This window comes from Ammospiza nelsoni, chromosome 1 (genome assembly GCF_027579445.1).
Source record: "Ammospiza nelsoni isolate bAmmNel1 chromosome 1, bAmmNel1.pri, whole genome shotgun sequence".
Taxonomy (NCBI): domain Eukaryota; kingdom Metazoa; phylum Chordata; class Aves; order Passeriformes; family Passerellidae; genus Ammospiza; species Ammospiza nelsoni.
The window spans coordinates 151,774,410-151,797,001 of record NC_080633.1 but is presented as its reverse complement, the minus strand read 5'-3'; the positions used below and the strand labels follow the sequence as shown (position 1 = coordinate 151,797,001).

General features: G+C 43.0%; 1 protein-coding gene across 2 annotated transcripts in view; it reads left to right on the top strand.

Annotated features, from left to right (window-relative positions):
* TSNARE1 (t-SNARE domain containing 1) overlaps positions 1 to 22,592 on the top strand; it is a 472,330-nt gene that overhangs the window by 159,960 nt on the left and 289,778 nt on the right. For both annotated transcript variants that reach the window (XM_059478742.1, XM_059478733.1), the window contains exon 6: positions 3,447 to 3,516. In XM_059478742.1, coding sequence (XP_059334725.1) covers positions 3,447 to 3,516 — 70 coding nt within the window. The remainder of the gene's footprint in view (positions 1 to 3,446; positions 3,517 to 22,592) is intronic.

The window sequence follows — 22,592 nt, the reverse complement described above, 5'->3', positions numbered from 1 at the left end:
AGACATAGATCTGACTCCATGTTTCAGAAGGCTTGATTTATTATTTCATGATATGTATTACACTAAAACTATACTAAAGAATAGAAGGAAAGGTTTCATCTCAGAAGGCTAGCAAAGAAAGGAAAAGAAAAGGAAAGAAAAGGAAAGAAAAGAAAAGAAAAGAAAAGAAAAGAAAAGAAAAGAAAAGAAAAGAAAAGAAAAGAAAAGAAAAGAAAAGAAAAGAAAAGAAAAGAAAAGAAAAGAAAAGAAAAGAAAAGAAAAGAAAAGAAAAGAAAAGAAAAGAAAAGAAAAGAAAAGAAAAAAGAATGATAACAAAGGCAGCTGCCTCAGACTTTCTGTCTGAGTCAGCTCTGCTGTGATTGGCCATTAATTAGAAACAGCTCTATGAGACCAATCACAGATGCACCTGTTGCATTCCACAGCAGCAGATAACCATTGTTTACATTTTGTTCCTGAAGCCTCTCAGCTTCTCAGGAGAAAAAATCTTAAGGAAGAATTTTTAATGAAAAGATGTCTGCGACATTCCTATTTTAAGAATGGCTTCACACATTCCTCCAGCAGAGCTTGATGTTTTGCTCCTCTGGTCAAATTACTGCTCACATGACCAGAACTGGTACATTGAGAGAGATTTTCCACATCCAGAACAGGAGCTGCAGAGATTTTGATAAAATTCATTCTTGGTCGAAGCGAGTTAGATTTAGCCCAGAGTAGCTCAGATTTAATTGTAGAATCATAGAATGGTTTGGGTTGGAAAGGACCTTAAAGATCACTTGGTTCCAACGCCCAGCCATGGGCAGGGACACCTTCCACTATCCCAGGTTGCTCCAAGCCCCATCCAACCTGGCCTTGGACACTTCCAGAGATGGGGCATCCACAGCTGCTCTGGAAAACCTGTGCCAGGGCCTCACCACCCTCACAGGGAAGAATTTCTTCCTAATATACAATCTGAACCTGTAAATCCTCCCCCTCTTGTTCTATCAGTTCATGCCCTTGCCCAGAGTTCCTCTCCAGTTCTCTTGGAGCCTCTTTAGGCACTGGAAGGTGCTCTAAGTCCTCTCTGGAGCCTTCTCTTCTCTGATTAATCCCAGCTGTCCCAGCCTGGCTTCAGAGCAGAGCTGCTCCAGCCCTGTGATCATCTCCATGGCCACCTGGATTTTCTTCAACAGGTCATTGTCCTTCTTGGATGGGAGCCCCAGAGCTGGATGCAGTGAGGGAAGAGATTGGAGGGGGAGAATCACCTCCACTGAGCTTCTGGCCACTCCACTTTTGATGCAGCCCAGGGTTCTTTTGGCTTTCCTGAGATTTAGAAAAGTCACGTTGGAGTTTTAGTCCTGCTGTTTTCCACATAAGAATTGGTGTATCAAATGGTAACCTTTGGCTCCTCCAGTGTGCATATCTTGTAATTCTGGGACAACTGACATTTTTTTAGTTGTCTAAATGCTGTGTTTGAATTGGAATATTAGTTAAAATTATTGGATAAGAACTTAATCACAGATCACTTTCTCATCTAACTGATAAACGCTTTCCTCACCTCTCGCATTCATGTCTCATATTCTTTTCACCTTTTTGTAGGTTTTCTAAAATGCTGAACAAATCTGACAGCTCCTGGGTTTGCCTCGATGTAAAATGGCTTGAGTGTGAAGTCTTGAAGTGTTTTGTTCAGGAGCAAAACTGCTTCCCACTCCAGTCTTCTCCCAAGCAGTGGCAGTAAAACTCACTTTGAATTGTCTTTATTTTTGCAGGTCAGGATAGAAAGGTTCATGGAGGTTGTAGCTGCTGGTTTTGTTCTGGAATTGCACACATGCCATTAACTTGTTCTTACAAATTCAGTGTCCACACAAGTTGTTTATTTACCTTGGCTTGCTGTCCATTCTCCAAGGACCACACTCTGCTTTGTTCCAAAGGGTTGATGGGCCAAAAAGTATTTTTAGTAGATGCAAAATTTTGTATTTGAACTGTACAGCATGTGGATTCCAAGGGAAATTGATTTGTTAGGATTGTGGAGAGGGAAAGAAGGAATTATAGTATTCATGAGATCTCTGCAGGGTCAGTGGTGTCCTTCTACAGAAGCAAATGGTTATTAGTGAAAACTTCCAATTTATTCTTTAGAACACTGTGCTTCCAGCAAAGAAAAATAATTATCACCTCAGTTACAGACAATTCCTTGAGGCTTTATCTTACCGAATCTCCAAACTCTGCAGTAAAATCTGTTATTGAGAACTAGCATTGATGGAAATATGTGGTGGTATTCAAAGTTTTTTTGAATATTCATGTAGTTCAGGCACATTAGTTACTTTTTATGCTGTTTAGTGACTTTTGGTGTCAAGCCAGCAGAGCCCAAAAGAGAAGAGAGGATTTTGTCTGACAGTGGAAATATCATTAAGTGACTTTTGCAAAATTACAGGCCAAGTCCAAGTCTGCAGAGTCATTAAAACAGAGGATTTCTTAAATTTCTGCAGAAATAATTGAACCATGTTTTTAATCTCTTCTTCTTTCTATCCTTAAATATTGAAGCGTGACTGATAACGGGTTATGGGTTTTACAACTGGAAATGTCCTGAAAGAAATCCCACATGTAAATATCAAGAATGTAATTTATTTAACATTTTCCATTGTGGTAAATCGTGAAGTGCTTTGCTTGCTGGCTGTGCTAAGTCCAAAAGTAGTGACCTGTTGTTAATTTGAAAGTGAATTGAGGCAGTGAAATTAAAGGATGGAAAAAGACAACAGTATTCCTAGATTTCTGCTTTTTTTATACACACACGCATATATATATATATAGATATTTCTTAAATCTGAAGTAATTGAAAATTACAAAGCAAACCATGTTTTCACCTTCCAGCTGCTTTTAGAGTATTCTCTTCTTCTGATGAAAAAACCCAAGAAGTTGTTGAGCACAAACACAGGAGATAATTACATCTCCATATTTTCTGAGCCAAAAGATAGAAAACATTTTGAGTTTAAGCATCTTGAACGAGGAGATGGAAGATACCAGAGTAGACATCAGTGTTCTGCCTCTTAATTATAATTCAGAGCAATAAACAGTTATTATGCAATTTCTTGCCTCTTCACCAGGGGCACATTTCCAGCTGGAAATGCTCAGTGCACAATTCTGTGTCACCTCAAGGCTGGAAGAGTCAGAGATCTGTGCAAGGTCCATGGAACTGAGGTTTTCCTGACGAGGGGTCATATTCCATCATGTCATGGCATGTTTTACATGGATTCATCGTATAAGCTTCCAAAGGACCCAATTTATCATTCTGTGGCAGTGGCCACTGGTAGATGTTATCCCCTTTCTCTCATAGCTTGCTTGTTCAAGTACTTAATTGTATTTAAAAAAAATAAAATAAAATTAAAAGACAAACATCTGAACTAAGATCCAGTATATTTTTTTCTCTCTGAGAAGATGTGCTGCTGCTTTATCTTTTCTTTCTGTGCTGTTGACAGTGACCTCTCTGGAGAGAAGTCTTCGATCCCTGGGGACCTCAAACGATACTCAAGAGCTGCAGGATGGACTGTGAGTTTATTTTAAATTGTTGCAGATCTTTCTTTGTCCCAGCTTTTTCATTTTTTTCCCCTCATCTGTCCTCACCTTTTCTTCCATCCTTTTATTATAGCTGGGCACCTTTTTGTCAGGATTGCTTTGGTTCTTTTCGTTCCTGTTTGTGATTAATGGCGGTAGGATGTGTATTGATCGTGTAAAGCTTCGCTTGTGCTGGTTTCATGTGGCAGAGAATGGTGTGGAGATAACATAGAAAAGATGGCCCTCGGTGAAAGAGGGCATTCTGTGGTTCTTGGAGGGGTTATTTTTTCTGTTGTTTGGTGCTTTTTTGTTGTTGGGGGCAGTGGTTGTTTATTTTTAAAGTGAAGATGGAGTAGGAAACTGTGCTGGTTTTGCCTGGTATGGAGATAATTTTCTTCACAGTAGCCAGTATGAGAGGCTGTGGTTTGGATTTGTAATGAAAACAGTGTTGATAATCCAGGGATATTTTAGTTACTGCTGAGCAGTTCTTACACAGAGTCAAGGCCTTTCCTGCTTCTCACCCACCCTACCAACAAATAAGGAGTGATTGAGCAGCTGTGGGAGGTTAGCTGCTGGCTGGAGTTAAACCAAAACAGATGTTTCTGTAGCTTTTTCTTGTTCCTTTTCTTTCACCCACCAGTTCTACTTAGCCAAGGTCCATGGACCCAAAAGGAAAGAGAAAAGAGACTTGTGACACAGGCATGTAGTGATAGAACAGGGAGGAATGGCTTCAAACTGACAGACAGTAGATGTAGATTGGATATTAGGAATAAATTCTTCCCTATGAAGGTGGTGAGGCCCTGGCACAGGTTTCCTAGAGAAGCTGTGGATGCCCCATCCCTGGCAGTGCCCAAGGCCAGGTTGGAGGGGGCTTGGAGCCACCTGGGACAGTGGAAAGTGTCCATGGCAGGGGAATTGGAACCAAGGGATCTTCAAGGACCCTTCCAACCCAAACCATTCCATGATTCTATGAAAAAATAAAAGAGGGAGAGCATATTTTATAGGAGGAAAAGTGTGTTATGGTGTTGGAAGCTGCATCACAGCATCACGTGGCACAGCACTGACAAAATGAAACTTGATTTTCAGTTGCAGGGGACACAGTTCATTAAACTCCCTCTTCCAGAGCTGTGTACACACAAACATGCACAGTTAGCTCTCCTTGTATGTCTGCTAATTACAGAATTCAAATGACTTCTCCAAATGTAGCACAGTTTATTAAAGGTGCCTCCCTTCAAGCAGCTTGCAGGCAAAAATCAACTGTTTGGGATATGTCTCCGATTTCATGTGTGTGGCTGCTGTTCCTGCTGAGATTTGTCTGTGCAGAAAGAGGAGAATTTGGGGTTTATTTCTTTATTTGCCTGATGGACTTGACTGACCTTCTCTATGCAATATAAACTCTCAGACCTGTTTGCAATGTCTCTCCTTTTCTCTCCAATCCATTGCTTTCATCAGGGCATCAGATCTGCCCTAATTCCCATATACCCTGTTTTGCAAACCAGAGGATTAAAAATAGTAATAGTCAGAAGATTTGAAAGTAAATTTAGGAGATTGGAGAGGATGTAAGAGTAAAAAGTCAGCCTGTGGAGATTGATGTAATCAGGAAAGATGTTTACATGTACAAAATAATTTGCAGCATGAAGCACCTTAATAACTGCTGGAGATCCTTAACCCAGAAAAGACTCTGCATCATGCAGATATTGTGTTTGCTCTTCTAAACTATTTTTTTTTTAATTTTAATTAAAGAATCAATTCCTTGACTCTTCAGAGCACTCCAGAAGCATGCCTGGATAATTTTCCTCTTTCCTGAGCAGTTACATAAACAGTTGCATAAGGCACTAATTGCACTAATTATTTTTTGATCTCAGAATTATTGTTAATTGTCCAGATAGTTAAATGCAGGTTTTTAAAATTTTAACTGTGCTTCCCTACCCTACCCCTGTCATCAGCCCCAGAATTCCTCCAGCTGTCTCCTGGTTCATCCCCTCTCCCCATTGCCTAATGGATCTCCCATTTCTCCCATTTGGTTTTTTGCGTCTCCATACAGAGCAGAACCAGGGTGCTCTGCTGAGGAGGACCAGAAGCTCCCTTCCCTTCAATCCTGCCTGTCATCCTGCCCTGTGTCACTATCCGTCCTTATGAAGGGGTTTTGTGATGGTTTGTGGATTTGATCTCAGGGTGCAAAAAACCGACGCGGCACAGTGGATTTGCAGTGATAATGAAAACAAATGCACATTTATTGAATGACCACAGCAAAATGCGATAGAGGGATTAAGGGAGAGAAAAAGATAGAGAAAGAGAGAGAAAAGAGAGAGAGAGAGAGAGAGAGAGAGAGAGAGAGGGAGGGGATATAGCTACCAAACGTAGAGACGAAGTCCTTTGGTCCAGTCCAGTCGAGGATCCGCCTGTTACGTCGGGGAGATTTTAAAATCTCTAGCTAACTCAGAGGTTTTTATTATGATAATTCTGAGGGAGGGAGGGGAAACAGATACAATAAGGAATAGATGTAACAGGTAGTCCATGTTCTCAGCAGTAAACAAGAGCCATTGTCTGCTTGGTCCAGTGATCACAACATCTCAGGCAAACATCTCGCTTTGGTCAGCTTGCCTCCCCCACACACCTCCCCCGGGTTGGGGGTTTCAGTCCCAGTCCTTGGAAGGAGCAGAGGGGCCTTTGCACACGGGGGTGTCATGTCTCAGTCCTTGATGGAGAGGCTCCTTACATCTCTACTTGTCTGTCACGGTGGTTATGAACGGGCGAGAGGGGTCTTCCTTTAGACCACCCTGAAGCTTAGGAGGAGACCAGCCAGGCGGAGAGGTGGGGAGGATTCCAGAACTAATGTGCAAAAAGGGCACGGTGCCCTCTTCTCATTGGGCTCAGTGTAACATACAGCAAACAACACTTGTGAAAAAAATAACCTAGCATTGTGCTCTCAGGTCTCAGGACCTTTGGCGTGTGTAACTTTCTCCTACAAAGCCAGAGATTTTCAGACAGGAGGGGTCTTCTCTTCAGTGGTCCCCAAATGATGATGGTGAGGCAGATGAGAGAAAATTCAGACAGACTCTCACACCCTGACACTGATGTGTCCTTCCACTGCCCCCCTTTCTCACCGCCAGGCAAACATCCCCGAGTGCTCTACAAGAACTTCAGCTTGTCCCTCCTGAGAGCTGCACCAGCAAAAATCAGCATGCCATGAATCACTAGAGCTGGCAGGGCTGCATAGATCTCTGCTCAGGAGGGTCAGCTCTTCAGGTGAGACCTTTGGGGCAGTGCTTTCTGCTTCCACGGCTGCAAATCATGGCTTAATCTTCCTCCTCTGCCTCTTGACCCCTCTCCTTCAGAGGCTGATGCATGGCTCTCCTTGAACACCCTCTAGCTTTGGAGATGGGAGCAGTGAGGGAACATTTGGCAGGTTTATAGCCCTGGCTGTTAGGAGAAGGATAATGGGTTTGGGTGTCTAAGTAGTAAAATTGCCACAATTTCTGCTTTCTTGTTAAGTGGCTGTCACTCTGCCTAAAATGAGGCTGCCTAAAATTAGGCAGATGAGGGAAGGCAGAGTGTTTGGGAATAGGGATTAATGGTGAATTGTTCTGCCACACAGGACATTCAGCTACTTTGGACTGTAAGCTGCAGAAGTGTTTGCTTACCTGGCTGCAGGGTCCTGATAAACAGAAAAAAAACCCCAAAGTTACCTGTTTCCTTGCCAAATTCAGGCAGACTTTCTGCCTCTTAAGCACAGGACTCACAAAGGCATCAGATGAGGGCAGGATTTTTACTGTCAAATTGGTCTCTTTCCTTTTCTGAAATGTTTTCTCTGCTTTTGAGAGCTGAGTCTTCCAGAATAAGGATTGTACCTGTGGCAAGTAAATTTGGGAGAGTTCATCCCACATGGAGTGCCATCTCTGGTCAGTGAGACAGACTTGACTGCTGCTGGGAGCAGGGTATACATCAGACCCAAAGTGAATAATCCTGGTCGAGGCTCTTCCCAGAACCAGCACAAATATTTGTGTGCTGCATGCTTGGAGCTGGATGTGCTGGCAAGTGAAATGTAAATGCCCATACAAAGCTCTTGGCTGAATGCAACTGACCCTGGATTAATTGGGAAGGGAGTGGGAGCAAAGGGAAAAAAGGTGGATGGAGCTGGGACGAGGAGCTGAGGCCAGAAGGCAAAGCTGAGGCTTTTTCCAGTGATGCAGGAAAAATCGACTCATTTGTTTTCTCTCTGACCTTTGGTTTAATAATCCAGGCTTCCAAGGCATTTATCTGCTTCCTTAGCCAGAGTGTGTGGGATGAGGGGGGTCTCCAACATCAGGCATTGAGTTTTTAATTTGGGCAAATCAAATTAAACACCCCGGTAGAGCACTGTCTCCAAGAGACAATGAAAACCAATCTCCTTCCTTTTGACTGGTGCAGCTCTTTGGTCTCCCAACATCTTCCACAAAGTGGAAGTGAAAATGAAAGCCTCCCTCTAACCTGGACAATACTCTCTGAGAGGTAGAAGAAGAAAAAAAAAAATTAGGAATCTTTCATTTTCACACAACCTGACCCTGTCTTATTGTGATCTCAAGAAAAGCAAAGTGGCCATGCAGGCTGCAAGAGGCCTTTGCTGACCACCTGGGAGCCATGAAACTGAGCTTGAAGGGACAGTGAAAGGTCCTTGATGACCTTTCCTTGGACACTGGGTGGCTACAGAAATGATCCAGGCTTTCCAAACCAGGCTCCTGCACTGCTGAGTGCCACCTGAGTTTGTCACCTTATTGGACGTTTCACCTTGTGTCATTGCAAGGTCAAGAGGAATAAGAGCATTGAGTCACAATCACAGCTTTTTACCATTTTCAGGTGTGTCTGGGATGTAACCCATGAGTCTTCACTCCTTGACTAGTCGCTAGCAGAAGAATTTGCCTGTGTAAGTAGGAATTATAAGAGGGATATTTTTGGGGCTTTTAGCAATGATGAGATTTTAGCACTGATGAGATTTAGTAAAAAAAGTGTTGATTTCTCCTGATTTGAAAAAAAAAAAGATTTTTAGCTTTCACCTCACTTTTCCCACTGGCATTATTTTTTTTTTAAGTGCACATTATTGAAATTTGTAGGATTTTTTTCTTGCACCTGAGAGAGGGCTCAGCTCTACATCTGTACAGTGTGAGAGAACAAACCTGCTTTTCTGACTGAACTGATACAAAATCTTCGTTAACATGATGCAAGTCAGAGAATTCCTATGGCCACAAAGGAGTTCCAAAACATTTTCCAAGTGGGGAAGGTGAGTTTGAGATCTGAGCTGCTTCAGGGTGAGACAACTCAACAGTCCTGGAAGAGACTGAAAATGCAACTTTTGTATTGCTGCTCTAACCTGTTTTTTGGTGAAATATTAACTTCACTGAGCACCTCTTTTCCTTGGGCATGCATGTATAGATTGCCATATTCTCTACGGGGATTGAAGGGAATTCCATCTTCCTTACCCTTCCCCAGGAAATTTGCATCATTACCAGCAGATTTTTTTGGGAGCAGTAAAATTAATTAATCAGTTTCTTTTGCCACCCTAAAATTGATGGAAGCCTAGGGTGAAATATTGTCAGTTTGGGGTGCTTTTGGGAAGAGAGACATCCCTGTCCAAGACTGAAGCCACGAGCTCTTCAGGGCTCTCAGGCTCAGTTTGAGGTGCTTTGCTGGATTTGTAGAAGCATTTTTTGACACATTTGTTGACATTCAGGATAGAATCAGAAAGTTTGTGACAGATTGGACTCATCTGTGAGTCTCGCCTGGCACAGGTTGTTACAACCTCTTATGGATAAGACCCTTAAAATGGTTGCTTACATTTTTGGTCTCTGTCAAGCTTCAGCTCATCCTGACAAGGTCAGAAAATCATGGAATGGTTTGGGTCAGAAGGGACCTTGAAGGCTGTGTAGTTCCAGCGCTCCCCTTCCATGGACAGAGACACCCTCCACGAGTTCAGGTTGCTCAAAGTCTCATCCAGCCTGGCCTTGGACACTTCCAGGGATGGGCAACCACAGCTTCTCTGGGCAGCCTGTGCCAGGGTCTCAGCACCTCCACAGCCAAGGATTTCTTCCCAGTGTCCAATTTAAACTTGCCCTTCTCACTTCAAAGTTAATTCCCCTTCTCCTGTCCTTCCATCCCTTGTCCAAAGTCCCTCTCCAGCTCTCCTGGAGGCCCTTTAGGCTCTGGCAGGGGCTCTGAGCTCTCCCTGGAGCCTTCTCCAGGTGAACACTCGGAGCTCTCCCAGCCTGGCTCCAGAACAGAGGAGCTCCAACCCTCAGAGCATCTTTGTGGCCTTCCCTGGGCTCACTCCAGCAGCTCCACATCCTCCTGATGTTGGTGACCCCAGAGCTGGACCCAGCACTGCAGGTGGGGCCTCACGAGGTCATAGCAAAGGGGAACAATCCCTGCCTTGACCTTCTGACCACACTTTCTCATGATGCAGCCCAGGATTGGTGACTCTTGGAGCTGTTGAGGTGCCCCAGGGTGTCTGAGACAGGTTGGGAATTTTGGCACAAGACTTGCTGTTCTTTCCCTTCTGAAATGGCAGCATTAGGTGTGGTGGAACACTGGGACATCTCAAGTGACACTCTGTGTGTGTGGTGTTTTCAGGGTCCCTGTTGCAGGAAGGAAATGATGAACCTGACTCCATGTTCTTAGAAGGCTAATTTATTATTTTGTGATATTATATTATATAAAAGAATGCTGTAATAAACTATACTAAAGAATAGAGAAAGGATAGAGAGATAGAGATAGAGATAGAGATAGAGATAGAGAGATAGATGGAGAAGGCTTAACAAGTTAATAATGAAAAAATCGTGACTCTCCAGAGCCTTGACACAGCTGGACCATGATTGGTCATTAAGTAAAAACAATTCACATGTTGGATAAACAATCTCCAACCACATTCCAAAGCAACAAAACACAGGAGAGGCAACCAGAAAATTATTGTTTTCATTTTTTTTTCTGAGGCTTCTTGACTTCCCAGAAGAAGAAATCCTGGCAAAGAGATTTTTCAGAAAATATGACAGTGGCACTCTGTGACCCCCTGATTCCAAGGAAGGAAGTGGCAGTGGAATTTCACCTTCAGGGTGGATGATTGAGGTGACTCACATTGCACTAAGAAATGCAACAACCCTTTTTGGGGGGAGCTGTGGGGTCATTTGTACCTTAGCTGGACCAGAGGGACCTTTGGACATTCCCCTGTTCCTCTGGATGCTCCAGGGAGGTTCAATAGTTCTCCTCATGTCTTGAAGCCTCACCAACCTGCTGCAGAGGTGGATGGATCCATGGCCCTCAGCTTTTCTGAATTGACATGAAACAGTAAAGACTTTTTTTCCTCAGTTACTTTTATCATTTATGAGTATTGTTTCCTTCTCCTTTCACCATTATGATTGATAAGTTGGAGGTATAGCTTAAATTTATTTTTTTTAAAGCATCTGTAAAAAAGATTTAAATTCCTCTGGCATTGAGATTCATTTAGAGCAGAATGATGTTTTAAAGTCATAATTTGCGGAAAGAAGATTTGTTAAAGTAAATCAGACAGAAGCTTTTAAGTGTCAGCATGTTTAATTAAGGATAGAATTTAATAATGTTTTATATGGTTTTGTTATACTGCTTGTAGAAGCTTTAAAAAAAAAGAGATTTCCATAAATATTTTGAAATGTCGTTTTGATTCCGTTAATATGTTAAACCCTTCAAAGTAATACCTTCCCTGTTCAACTCAAAGCAGTGGGATTAACTTTATCTATCCCTCATTTATCGCTACTGGCATCAATTTCTGACAGGAGAAACCTTCTAGGTTCTGGCAGTAAAAATGGGTTGCCAGATTGCAACATTTGCATTTAACTGTATAATACACTCTTTGCCTTAATAACTGTATTTATGTGACAGATATCACCCTTAAGAATCCCAGAGCTTCAGCTATGTGACATCCCTGTGATAAATTACAAAAGCTGGTGATGAACTGCAGAATCGTCCAATGATGATAAATTCATACACTTTTGAACTGCCTGCCCTGCTTAGAGAGGTCCTTGGAGTATCCCTTCACATGCTCGAGCAGTTCCTAATGGCCACTACAAATCAATCTGTCAGCAAAGTTTTGCTTTTCAGTGTTTTTCTCCCCAAATTGTCCTTGCCGGAGTTCTGAGGTGGCCAGAAACCTTGGTCAAAGCAAAAGTGTCTTCCCACATCTAGATGGGTTGTGGATGTAGGCTGGGAGCTTTAAACCCTTTAGTAATGGAGGAATTATTTGTTGTGGCAAGGGATGGATCCTCCAGGAGATGACAAGGAATGGTGGCATCTGGGGGATAACCAATAATGTCTTGAAGGTCTCTTACTGCTGCTGCTGTTTGTGTAATTTTTTAATGCTTTAATGTAATTTTTTAATGCTTTCATGTCTCAGCTTATGGTTTCTGTCCTCTCCTCAGTGCAGTGGTGGGGTCAGAGAATCACAGAAAATCCCAGCCTGAGTGAGGCTGGAAGGCACCACAGTGGGTTGTGTTGTTCTTCCTCACATTCAGGTGGAACTTCCTGGGATTCATCTCCTGCCTGTTGCTCTTGTCCCATTGCTGGGCCCCCAGAGCAGAGCCTGGTCCATGCTCTGACACCTTACTGCAGACCCTGACAGAACCTCATGAGATCCCCTTTCCAGCTGCCTTTTCTTGAGGCTGAACAAGCCCAGCTCCCTCAACCTTTTCTTTTAAGAGAGATGCTCCACTCCCTTGATTATTTTCATGGCCCTGCACTGGACCCACTCCAGGAGCTCCATGTCCTTCCTGTCCTGAGGAGCCCAGAACTGGACAGAGCACTCCAGATGTGGCTCACAGCACTGAGCAGAGGGACAGGATCACCTGCCTTGACCTCCTGGCCATGCTCTTCCCTCTGCACCCCAGGTTCCTATTGGCCTTCCTGGCCACAAGGGCATTGCTGGTTCATGGACAACTGCTTGTCCACCAGGACCCCCTGGTTTTCCTTCTCAGAGCTCTGCAGAGTCAAGGGGAGAACAGCACACTCCGTACTGGTGAAAACTGCATTGATTTGGAGCCCAAGCCTGCCCACACATCCTTGTTCCCATCTCCAGGTTGCAGATTTGCCCCCTGAGTTGAACACCAAGGGAGATGAGGAGCAGGAGAAATTAACACTGTGTGAGCCCACATCCTTGCACATCTGCTCCAAGGATCTGCAGCAGTGTCCCATGGCCTTTGTGCCATTTGGAGCACAGATCTGGGTAAACAATGAGATGACTTTTTTGTCTTCTGCCAGTGTCTAGATACTGGAAAAATAATCCTCCTCCTCCTCACCCCATTCCCCCCTTTGGTGCCCCAGGTTAAAAAATGTTTGCTCTTGTGGCATCCCACACTTAAGGGGAAGGGAACACCCGAGATTTGTGGATCTTTGTGGCCAAAAGGAACGGCAAAAGTCAGAGGATCCACACAAGCATACAAAGATTCATTAATAAATTGTAAATTTAGCATGGAAATCAGTATAAATTAATCCCTGACTTCCTATCTAAGCAAAAGGCAGAGGGTTTTGGATAAGGGAGTAGAGTGAACAGAGATGGATTAAACATAGGGAGAAAGAGAAGGAGAAAGAGAGATCACTAATCTTGGCTCCAGTGTTGACCCAGGTGATGGGATGTCCAGGATGCTGGGGTGTGTCCATGCTCAGGCTTCACAGGGTTACCTTTCATACATAATTTTTCCCTGCTATTTTCTCTCTTTCCATGCAAATCAGTTGTCAGTCACAGCCTGTTCTTCTAGACCTGTCAGAGCCTTCAGGGATCTTGGATGGTCTTGATTGCCCCTACAATTTGTCCCCCATTCCCAACCTCATTCCTGTGCCTGCACTGTGCTGAGTTTTGCTGATCTCCAGGAGCCAAAACCAGGATATTTTTCCCAGAAAAGTGCTGCCCTACCTCTGCATGGCCCCTTCTGTAGCCACATCCTTTTCCTTCTCACAGCATATTATTACCAACAATCCTTGCTTGGCTCCACGACCATCCAGCTATCAGATTTGGAGACATTCACTTTATCCCCCTTATCTTCTGTGCTCCTCTATTTTGCATTTTGGAAGCCAACTGCATCCCCCAGTGAGCACTCTATTTGTAGCTTGAAAATTTTACGTTACCAGAAGTGTGGCTGGATATTGCAATGTGTAAAAATATTGTCATGTTTGGGATTTTTTTTAATAAATTTATTCTTAGATGTTTATCTGGGAAAAGCTGATTTCACACTGATGTTGTTTTTATTTTTTTGTTTTGTGGGTGACAGAAGGACGAAGAAATAAATAGAATAAAATGTTCCTTCTCATCTCTTGGGCACCACAATAGTTTTGCTAATTTTTCAGAAGCCTTTCTGAGATTAATCATTAAAAAGTATGCAAATTTCCCTTCTTAATATTACCAAAATAGTAGCTTTTTAATTTGGAGTTTACATCTTTTGACATTTTCATGTATTAGCAATGAAATGTGGGATATGATTAGGTAAAAATTCGTGTTTCAAGGAACCGAGAAAAATTCATCCTCCCTCACCTTGAAAAACAAACCAGCTTCAGATATTTTGCCTCCCTCCTCCTGCAGAGTTATAGAAAGTGCAAGACAAGATCACATTCAGTTAGCATAGCCTGCAGAGGGAAAATAATTTTATATTTGGGTTGTAATATCCACAGGCAGGAAGTTTATCTAATGACTTGAGATCCTGACTGGAGCCACTTTGCTCTGGTTAAGTATTTACAAGTTATATAAATTTTTTCAGGCCAAAAAATAATTCTTGAATGGGGGATAGGACAACTCCATGTTTATGGTGAGTTTTTAATGCCATCAGTTCCAAATTGAGCCATGCAGTTCATGTGGATTGGCCAGGGGGACTGTGGGATGAGGTTTGTTTGGGAATTCCTGTCTGGAGTGAGCATTTGTCAGGGCTGAGCATTTCCAGGGGCTCCTCCAGGGCTCTGGCACAGCAACCCAGGCATGATGATGATTGTTGGGATCCTTTCGTTTGCTTTGTGTAATAATGATTGTTGGGATCCTTCTGCTGTTTTTGTGAAAGGTCTGGTTTATCCTTTGAGCCTGGTGCTGCCCACAGAGCTGGGAGCAATGGCAGAGTACTGTTTGTTGTGACTGAGCCACCCCACATTTCTGCAGGATGTCTTTTGGAGCAATTGGCATCCTCTGGAAGGTCTGCTGTGCTTGAGGTAGGAAGAGAGAAAGAGAGAGAGAGAGAGAGAAAGAAAGAGAGAGAGAGAAAGGAAGGAAGGAAGGAAGGAAGGAAGGAAGGAAGGAAGGAAGGAAGGAAGGAAGGAAGGAAGGAAGGAAGGAAGGAAGGAAGGAAGGAAGGAAGGAAGGAAGGAAGGAAGGAAGGAAGGAAGGAAGGAAGGAAGGAAGGAAGGAAGGAAGGAAGGAAGGAAGGAAGGAAGGAAGGAAGGAAGGAAGGAAGGAAGGAAGGAAGGAAGGAAGGAAGGAAGGAAGGAAGGAAGGAAGGAAGGAAGGAAGGAAGGAAGGAAGGAAGGAAGGAAGGAAGGAAGGAAGGAAGGAAGGAAGGAAGGAAGGAAGGAAGGAAGGAAGGAAGGAAGGAAGGAAGGAAGGAAGGAAGGAAGGAAGGAAGGAAGGAAGGAAGGAAGGAAGGAAGGAAGGAAGGATACTCCAATCTCAAAGCTGAGTACAAGGATTTGCCAATCTGTTGCTTGCTGGGGGAGTCACTCTGGGGTGAATATCTGCATTTTTCCTGCAGTGATTTAATGGTTGACCCCTTTCACACTCTGCTCCATCAGGAATAAACCCTTGGAGCAGAAACCCCCCACATCTGCCCCCTGCAGGAGGCACACCAGGGGTTAAACAGATCTTTATGTTATTTGTGTGGACATTGGGTGCTAAAACCGAGCAAGAAGATGCTTTTTGGCAAATAACACTTCCAAGTTCAGCACTGCTGTGAGGTCAGAGGGAAATCATACAGCCATAGAGTGGCTTGGGTGGGAAGGAACATTAAAGTTCATCCAGATCCAACCCCCTGCCCTGGGCAGGGACACCTTGCACTAGAGCTGGAAATTCATAGGGGATTTGGTTTAAACCCCTTTTCCTGCCTTGTTTGAAGTGAAACTGGGTAAGGCAGATCAGGATGGTCTTTGGGAAAATGTATTGGAGAAATAGAAGTGGATAATTCCAGGTGAAAACAGAAAAAAAGGAGAGAAGAGGAAAGGGGAATGAAAAGAGGGAGAAGAAGAAAAAGAAAAGGAAAAGGAAAAGGAAAAGGAAAAGGAAAAGGAAAAGGAAAAGGAAAAGGAAAAGGAAAAGGAAAAGGAAAAGGAAAAATAAAAGGAAAAGGAAAAGGAAAAGGAAAAGGAAAAGGAAAAGGAAAAGGAAAAGGAAAAGATTTTTAATATTGACTGGTTGTTAGTAATGGCACAGCTTTTTGTCATATAACATGTGAACTAACACATTTACTCCAGAAAATCATTGTGATCAGCCATGGGTCCACAACATCTTCTTGAATAACAAAGCTGAAGGTCAAGTGTTCAACAAGCAGATGTGTTTTATTTTGAAATAATTGAAACCTCAAGGGGATTTATATGTGTTTACCAGGATATTTTTTATTGCTGTCTGCTTATATTCTTTGTTCACAAAACACAGATGCAATTTGTACATGGAGTCTTTCCCTGTTTGAATCCTGTGATCTTCATGCATTCAGCCTTGCAGAATAATGAACAAGTAATGTCATGCTTCTTTCCTAGATTACAGTGTCAAAAAATAGGAATTTTCTTTCTATATTGAAGATAATGAATGGGGAAAAAAAAAAAATCTTACTTCCCCAGTGTACATCCTTAGGGATTAAACTAGTTAAAGGGGAATTTTCAACCTCCTTTTGAAGTTATTTTTTGGTATTGATACAGTAAACAGTTACAGAAGGTTCAAACTGCACACTTGAATCCCTGCTCTTTGCAGCAGTAAACAGTTCCATGAAGTTTGAGTGGTTTTGAGTGCCATGAGTGCTCTGCCACTTGGTCCCATGGCAACAATGATGGTATGAAAGGTGCAGACAAGGCAAACTTGGTACAACATTCAACAGTGTTTTGTTTCTGCTGTATTTCTCCTTTTCTTTCCCTTAAGCTGCAGGAAATGTTAACCCTGTGTGCCAAAGTCTTGTCTAACACCCTTTTGGAGAGTGTTATAAATTATAATATACCCCCTTCTGGGCAAAAAATGGAAAAATCTGTTGCTTGAGAGAAGGTGATTATGGCTGGAGTCCAGTCTTGCTTCTTGGAGGCAAAACCTGGGGAGAAATACAAACACAGCAGCAGGAGATGGAGCAGCAGCTTTTGTTTCTGGTGCTGAATCCCAGGAGGTGCAAACTGAAAAATCCTGGCCAAAAATAGAATGTAGCTGATCTGGTGAGCTTGTGCCACCCTTGAGTCAAAATTCTCCTCCTGGATGTGTCTCTGAGCATGGCTTTGGGCAGGACCTCAGGGCTCCAGAGGAGGCTGATGGAGGGGACTGACCAAAAAGTGTAAATGAAAAAGGGGTGGACCAAATTGCTGTTTGATCAACACGAAGGATGCTGCCTGTGGGATGGGGGGAGGTAAATTGATGTCACTTTTTCAGGTGAATTTGTCCCTGGTGGAAAGAGCCTTGCACTGCAGTTGCAGGCACGGGTGCAGATTCCACACCTCAAATTCTGGGTTTATTTCTGAGCTCTTCACAACAAGAAAGACATTGAAGGGTTGGGATGTGTCCAGGGAGGAGCTGGGGAAGGCTCTGGAGCAGCTGAGGGAGCTGAGGGGGCTCAGCCTGGAGAAAAGGAGGCTCAGGGCACACCTTGTCTGACAGGAGGTTGTAAACAGGTGAGGGATCTCTTCTCCCAAATAACAAGCCATAGGATAAGGGCAAACAGCCTCAAGGTTTGCCAGGGGAGGTTTTGATTGGATATTAGGAAAAATATTGTGCATTTTCAAGAACTGGAACAGGCTGCCCAAGGCAGTGTCTGAGTCCCCATCCCATGTAGGGATGTAAAGGACACACAGATGTGGCATTTGGGAACATGGTTTTGGGGTGGGCTTGGCAGAGTTGGGTTAAGGGCTGGAATTGATTATTTAAGGGATCTTTTCCAACTAAAATTCTGTGTTTCCACAGCCCTGACAATTCAAACCACTCTGAAGCAAGAGAAGCTGGGGCTGTACTGCAGGGAGCAGAGCTGACTGGGGCAGAGCAGGGTTTCAGTGATTGTCTGTGAATGGGCTCCCAAGAACTGAAAGTTTTGTGGAATCACCACTTTGGGAGCTTCCTGTTCAATGCAGGATTGCAGTGATTTTCCCACTGTGCACTTTTCTTTTCCTTTCAGTGAATTACCCTGTAGCAAAGCCTTGTGCTGGAAATTCTGGCTGTGTTCATGGTACTGCACACGAGTGCATTTGTGTAATTGTACAGCCAGGTTAGAGATAAAATCATCTCTGCTGTTTCAGCTGGTGCTGATGGATCATTTCTCCATAGACCACTGAACCTTCTTAGGTAGCAGATTGCAAATGGGATTTAATATGGGTTGGTATTAACTGCTGAGATGTTTGAGAAGGTGGGCAAGACAGCTGAGTTATTTGCCAAAAAAGCAGGTGACAGCAGCAGGTTGACAGGAGATTTAGATTATTACATTGATAAAGCTCCTCAGTCTCTCCTGCTTGATTTGCCACTGGAGTATGAAGGAAAATCCAGCTATGTCACATTGTCTGGAGAGCAGAAATGAAAGCAAGTGAGATTATTGAATTGCTGAGCATGGAAAATTCCCCCAAGCCTTGCAGAATAATGTATTTTAGTGATGCTGTACAGTTTGTAAAGGTCAGTTTGCACTTCAATTACAAATCCAGGTTTAAAGGTTGTAAAGGACACAAGAAAAAAATAGTGATTTATTTCTTTTTTTTTTTTTCTTTTGTAATTACCTCTTGGAATGCTGGTAATATTTCAGACTCATTTGTAAAAAGATTTCACAGTACTATAGCAACAGGCATTTTAAAAGCCTCAGTAGAAATGCTGAAAATCTAGGTCCTAGTTTTATTTCTTCATTTCACAGATGGAGAAAAGAGGCCTTGTGAATTTTTAAGGTTCTACAGTGAATTAATCACAAAGTTGGGTAGCAGTCTATTATGAAAGGTTCAAAGTCAGACACCAAACCAAGTTTAAATAAAAGGAAGCCATGATCCTTTTAAATTTTTTTTAATTCTTTTTTTTTACCAGCATTCTGCGTGTTAATCATCTTTAGTGAATATGATTTCACACAGACCTGGGAGTGCAGGCTCTTTGCATCCTGGTTAATTCTAGAGTTGACTGAGCTGACAAGAGAAAAGGTTTCCTGCAATGAACAAATGACAAGGGTGAAAAAAAAAAAAAGTAATAACCTTTTCTCCTGCATAGAAATGCTCTGAATAGGGTAAGAAATGTTAGTTTTAGGTGGGTGAGGGAATGCACTTTACCCAGGCACTCCCATCCCTGGTTGGCAGCAGCCCCATGGCTCCATATGAATCTGCTTTCCTTGGCTATGCCTGAGTGACCACACTGCTAACAAGCCATAAAAAGAGACAGCAGGGTCACAGGGTAAAGGTTGCTGCATTACAGGGCCAGAACATGCTAATTACAGCCCTGAAAAGTGAATTTGAGTGGATCTGTGAAAATTACTACATTCTCAGGCTGGGAGAGGGAGATTTTTTTCCCTCTAGCAGCAGCTGAGGAAAGCTGCCTCCCTTGACACGTGTGCTGCAGCCTATTTTATGAGTTTCTTCGTTCCACCAATTATGCCTGTGAGATGGACAATTAAAAAAGCATCTGTTTTTACAGCAGAGCACGGCTGCCTCTGGCATTTTATGTGCCATGGCGGGGCTGTACCTAGGGGAGGAAGATGAGGGATGGAAAACGTGGTCATAAGGAAATAAAAAAAGAAAAAGAAATATTTGAAAGTGCTCTTCTCTAAGCTGCTGGCTGGGTGTGCACCCCCTGAGCTGCCTGGCTGGTTTTAACACAGCAAAATGCTGGACAAAGGGGTGGGCAGCAGGGCTGGTGGGAGGCTGGTCTGTTTGGGACTGATGGTTTTGGGATAAGAGGTTGGATTGTGGCACTGGAAATGTTTTTGGGCACCAGACCAGGCAGGTGTCACCCAACAGAGTTCCTGCCTGAGGAGGGAAGGATCCTTTCTGTCACAGACATCTTTCCATGAAAAATCCTTTCCTTAGGATTTTTCCTCCTGAGAAGCTGAGAGGCCTCAGGAACAAAATGTAAACAATGGTTATCTGCTGCTGTGGAATGCAACAGGTGGATCTGTGATTGGTCTCATAGAGCTGTTTCTAATTAATGGCCAATCACAGTCAGCTGGCTTGGACTCTCTGTTCGAGACAGCTGCCTTTGTTATCATTCCTTTCTATTCTTAGCTAGCCTTCTGATGAAACCATTTCTTCTATTCTTTTAGGATAGTAATATATATCATAAAGTAATAAATCAAGCCTTCTGAAACATGGAGTCAGATCCATATCTCTTCCCTCATCCTAAGACCTCTGTGAACACCGTCACACCTTTCAGCCCTGGAGAAGCAAGGGATGGATTGATGCTTTAGACAGAGGTGGTGCAATTCAGGGTGATTGCTTTTCCCTCACCTGCCTTGTAGGAAATTCCACATGGCTCATTGCTATGGAAGGAAAGAGAAGCTAAAATTTACAGGACAATATGTGTCGAGTATTTTCATGTGTCCAAAGCCTTTGGGCTGGATGGGTGGCACATGAGACACCCTAATTCCAGGAGCTGATCTCAGCTTTAGCTGGCTCCCCACAAAATTCATTCCCAAACCCACCCACCTCCAATAACGGATCACTTCCCACCATGATTTCTTCTGCATGGGCAGGTGTGGGCTTTTGGATCTCATCCCTTCCCAAATCTGAGCTCACTTTGCGTGCTGAGCCAGGAGAATTGGGGAGATGGGCTGTGATGCTGGCACCCAGCAATCCCAGTCACACTCAGAGCCTTGGCCACTGCCTGGGGGAAAAGTGCTCCAGTGCACGTCACTGCTGCTGCTCAGAGCTCATTAGTCACAGCCAAGGAAATGTCAGCTATGTTTCATCCTAATTTTTATGAAGCCACTGGGACTCATTTTCTTTCTGCTCAAGCAGTGCAACCAACAAGAATTATTTTAGCATTTACCTGTTTTGTTTTTTTTTTTTTCCAGATATATAATTAGAGATAAATTATTTATATAGGTGTACATATATATGTGTCTATATACACAGAGATATATATGTGTACACTACACAGACATTCTTAAATAAATATGTAAAACATCTTGTTATCCATATAAAATAATCACTTTGTATTTTTTTTTTTAATTTTCAAGTGTCTTGTGTGTTGGTGTGTCTGTTAGAAAGACACATAAATTGAGGCATGGAAAAAGATGAAGTGAAAAAAAAAATGGGATTTTCATTTATCTAAACCCCCATTCGGGGACACAGTTTCCTGGTCCTGCTGCAGCAGTTTTTGCTCCCACTGGAAGGTTTCCTCCTGCTCCAGCTTTCAGCACAGAGGTAAGAGATGTAAGAATACAACCTGCCCTAGTGGAAAGTTCCCTGCCCATGGCAGGGGGGTTGGAATTAGACAATCATTAAAGTCCTTTTCAACCCAAACCATTCCATTATTCTAATGAAGACATAACTTTATTTGGATAGCAACAATATATAATCAGTTATACACCTCCTTTTCTATTTCTAGTATGTAAAGTTCATTAAATATTGAATATTTTAGTATTGGACTCTTCGCTCATTCAAGACTGCTGACCGGTTTTTTTCCTCCATTGTTTAGATGTGAAATGAGTATGTGGTGAGTACTCTTCTCACACTTGTCAACTGGCAAAATGATGAATAAAGAGGAAAAAAAGGAATGCTTGGGCTTGTCAGTGATGCTTATATTCTGTTAAAAACAAACCACATTATCTTTTCTTGTGAAGATATTCCTGAATCCAGCTGCTAGACCACAGAGTCGTTGTGAAGTAGAAGAAAAAAAATTAAATAAATATACACATATTAATTATCATTATGGTTATACTCTGAAATCCAGAACATCTCTTTATTGCCATTGCCCAAATTTCCTTTTCAGAGAAAAAGCATTTTCCCTAGACTGGTCTGAGCAATTTTCCCAATCCACCCATCCAAATAAAATGCACAAAACCACAGCAGCACCTGCTTCCCTCTCCGCATTCAGCAGGGGCTGCGACATGGAGAGGGCTGGGAAGATCTGGTTTATGCATGAGCTGCTGTGCCTGCTCAGCAAAAGGAGATTATTCCTGTGCAGATGGGCAGTGTTCCCGAAAAATGCACCTTGGTGGATTGCCTCTCTCATCCTTCCCCTTCCACCTCAAGGCAGGTGACAGCTACCCAGGATAAAAGTCATTTATTGCTGGTAATTGCACAGAGTGTGGTTCCATTATTTATAAGTCTGCTGCTCATGGGGGATTTTGCCTTGGACTGTGTTCAAGTGGATCTTTTCCCTAGATTTTGGAGGAGACTGGTGAAAATCAAGGTGTAATTTTTATTGCTCAGCCCTAACTTCTTATTATCTTCTAAAGCATTAAGAAATTATTCAATGCTGATTAGGCTTAAAACTAACAAGCTGTGAGAATAAAGCTGTGGTGCAAAGAGCTGCTCCCTTTGTTGTATAATGCAGGATTCTCTGAACAGTTCACCAGGAACCCTCCTGGCTGGACCATGGCCAAATCTGCTGCTTTTGCATGTTGATTAACACCTGGACAGGAGAATTTATGGAGGGAGATTGGAACTAAATGATCTTCCAACCCAAACCATTGTGTGAGAGGCTCCAGAGCTGCTGGTGTGACATCCCTCTGTGAGGTTTCTCTGTACAGAGTCTTATTAACATCAGCAGGAGCTGTTGGACCCATGGAGAAAATGTGGTAGCTTAATAAAAGATGACCCAGGCAGCCTTTTATTCATAAATGATGGTGCAGATGAGGGCACAAAGAGGGGAGTAGGAGCTGAAGGAGGCATTAAATCTGGCAATTTTGGAGTGGGAAAATCATCAGCGTGAGGGGGAGCTGGAACATGATGGACTGTTT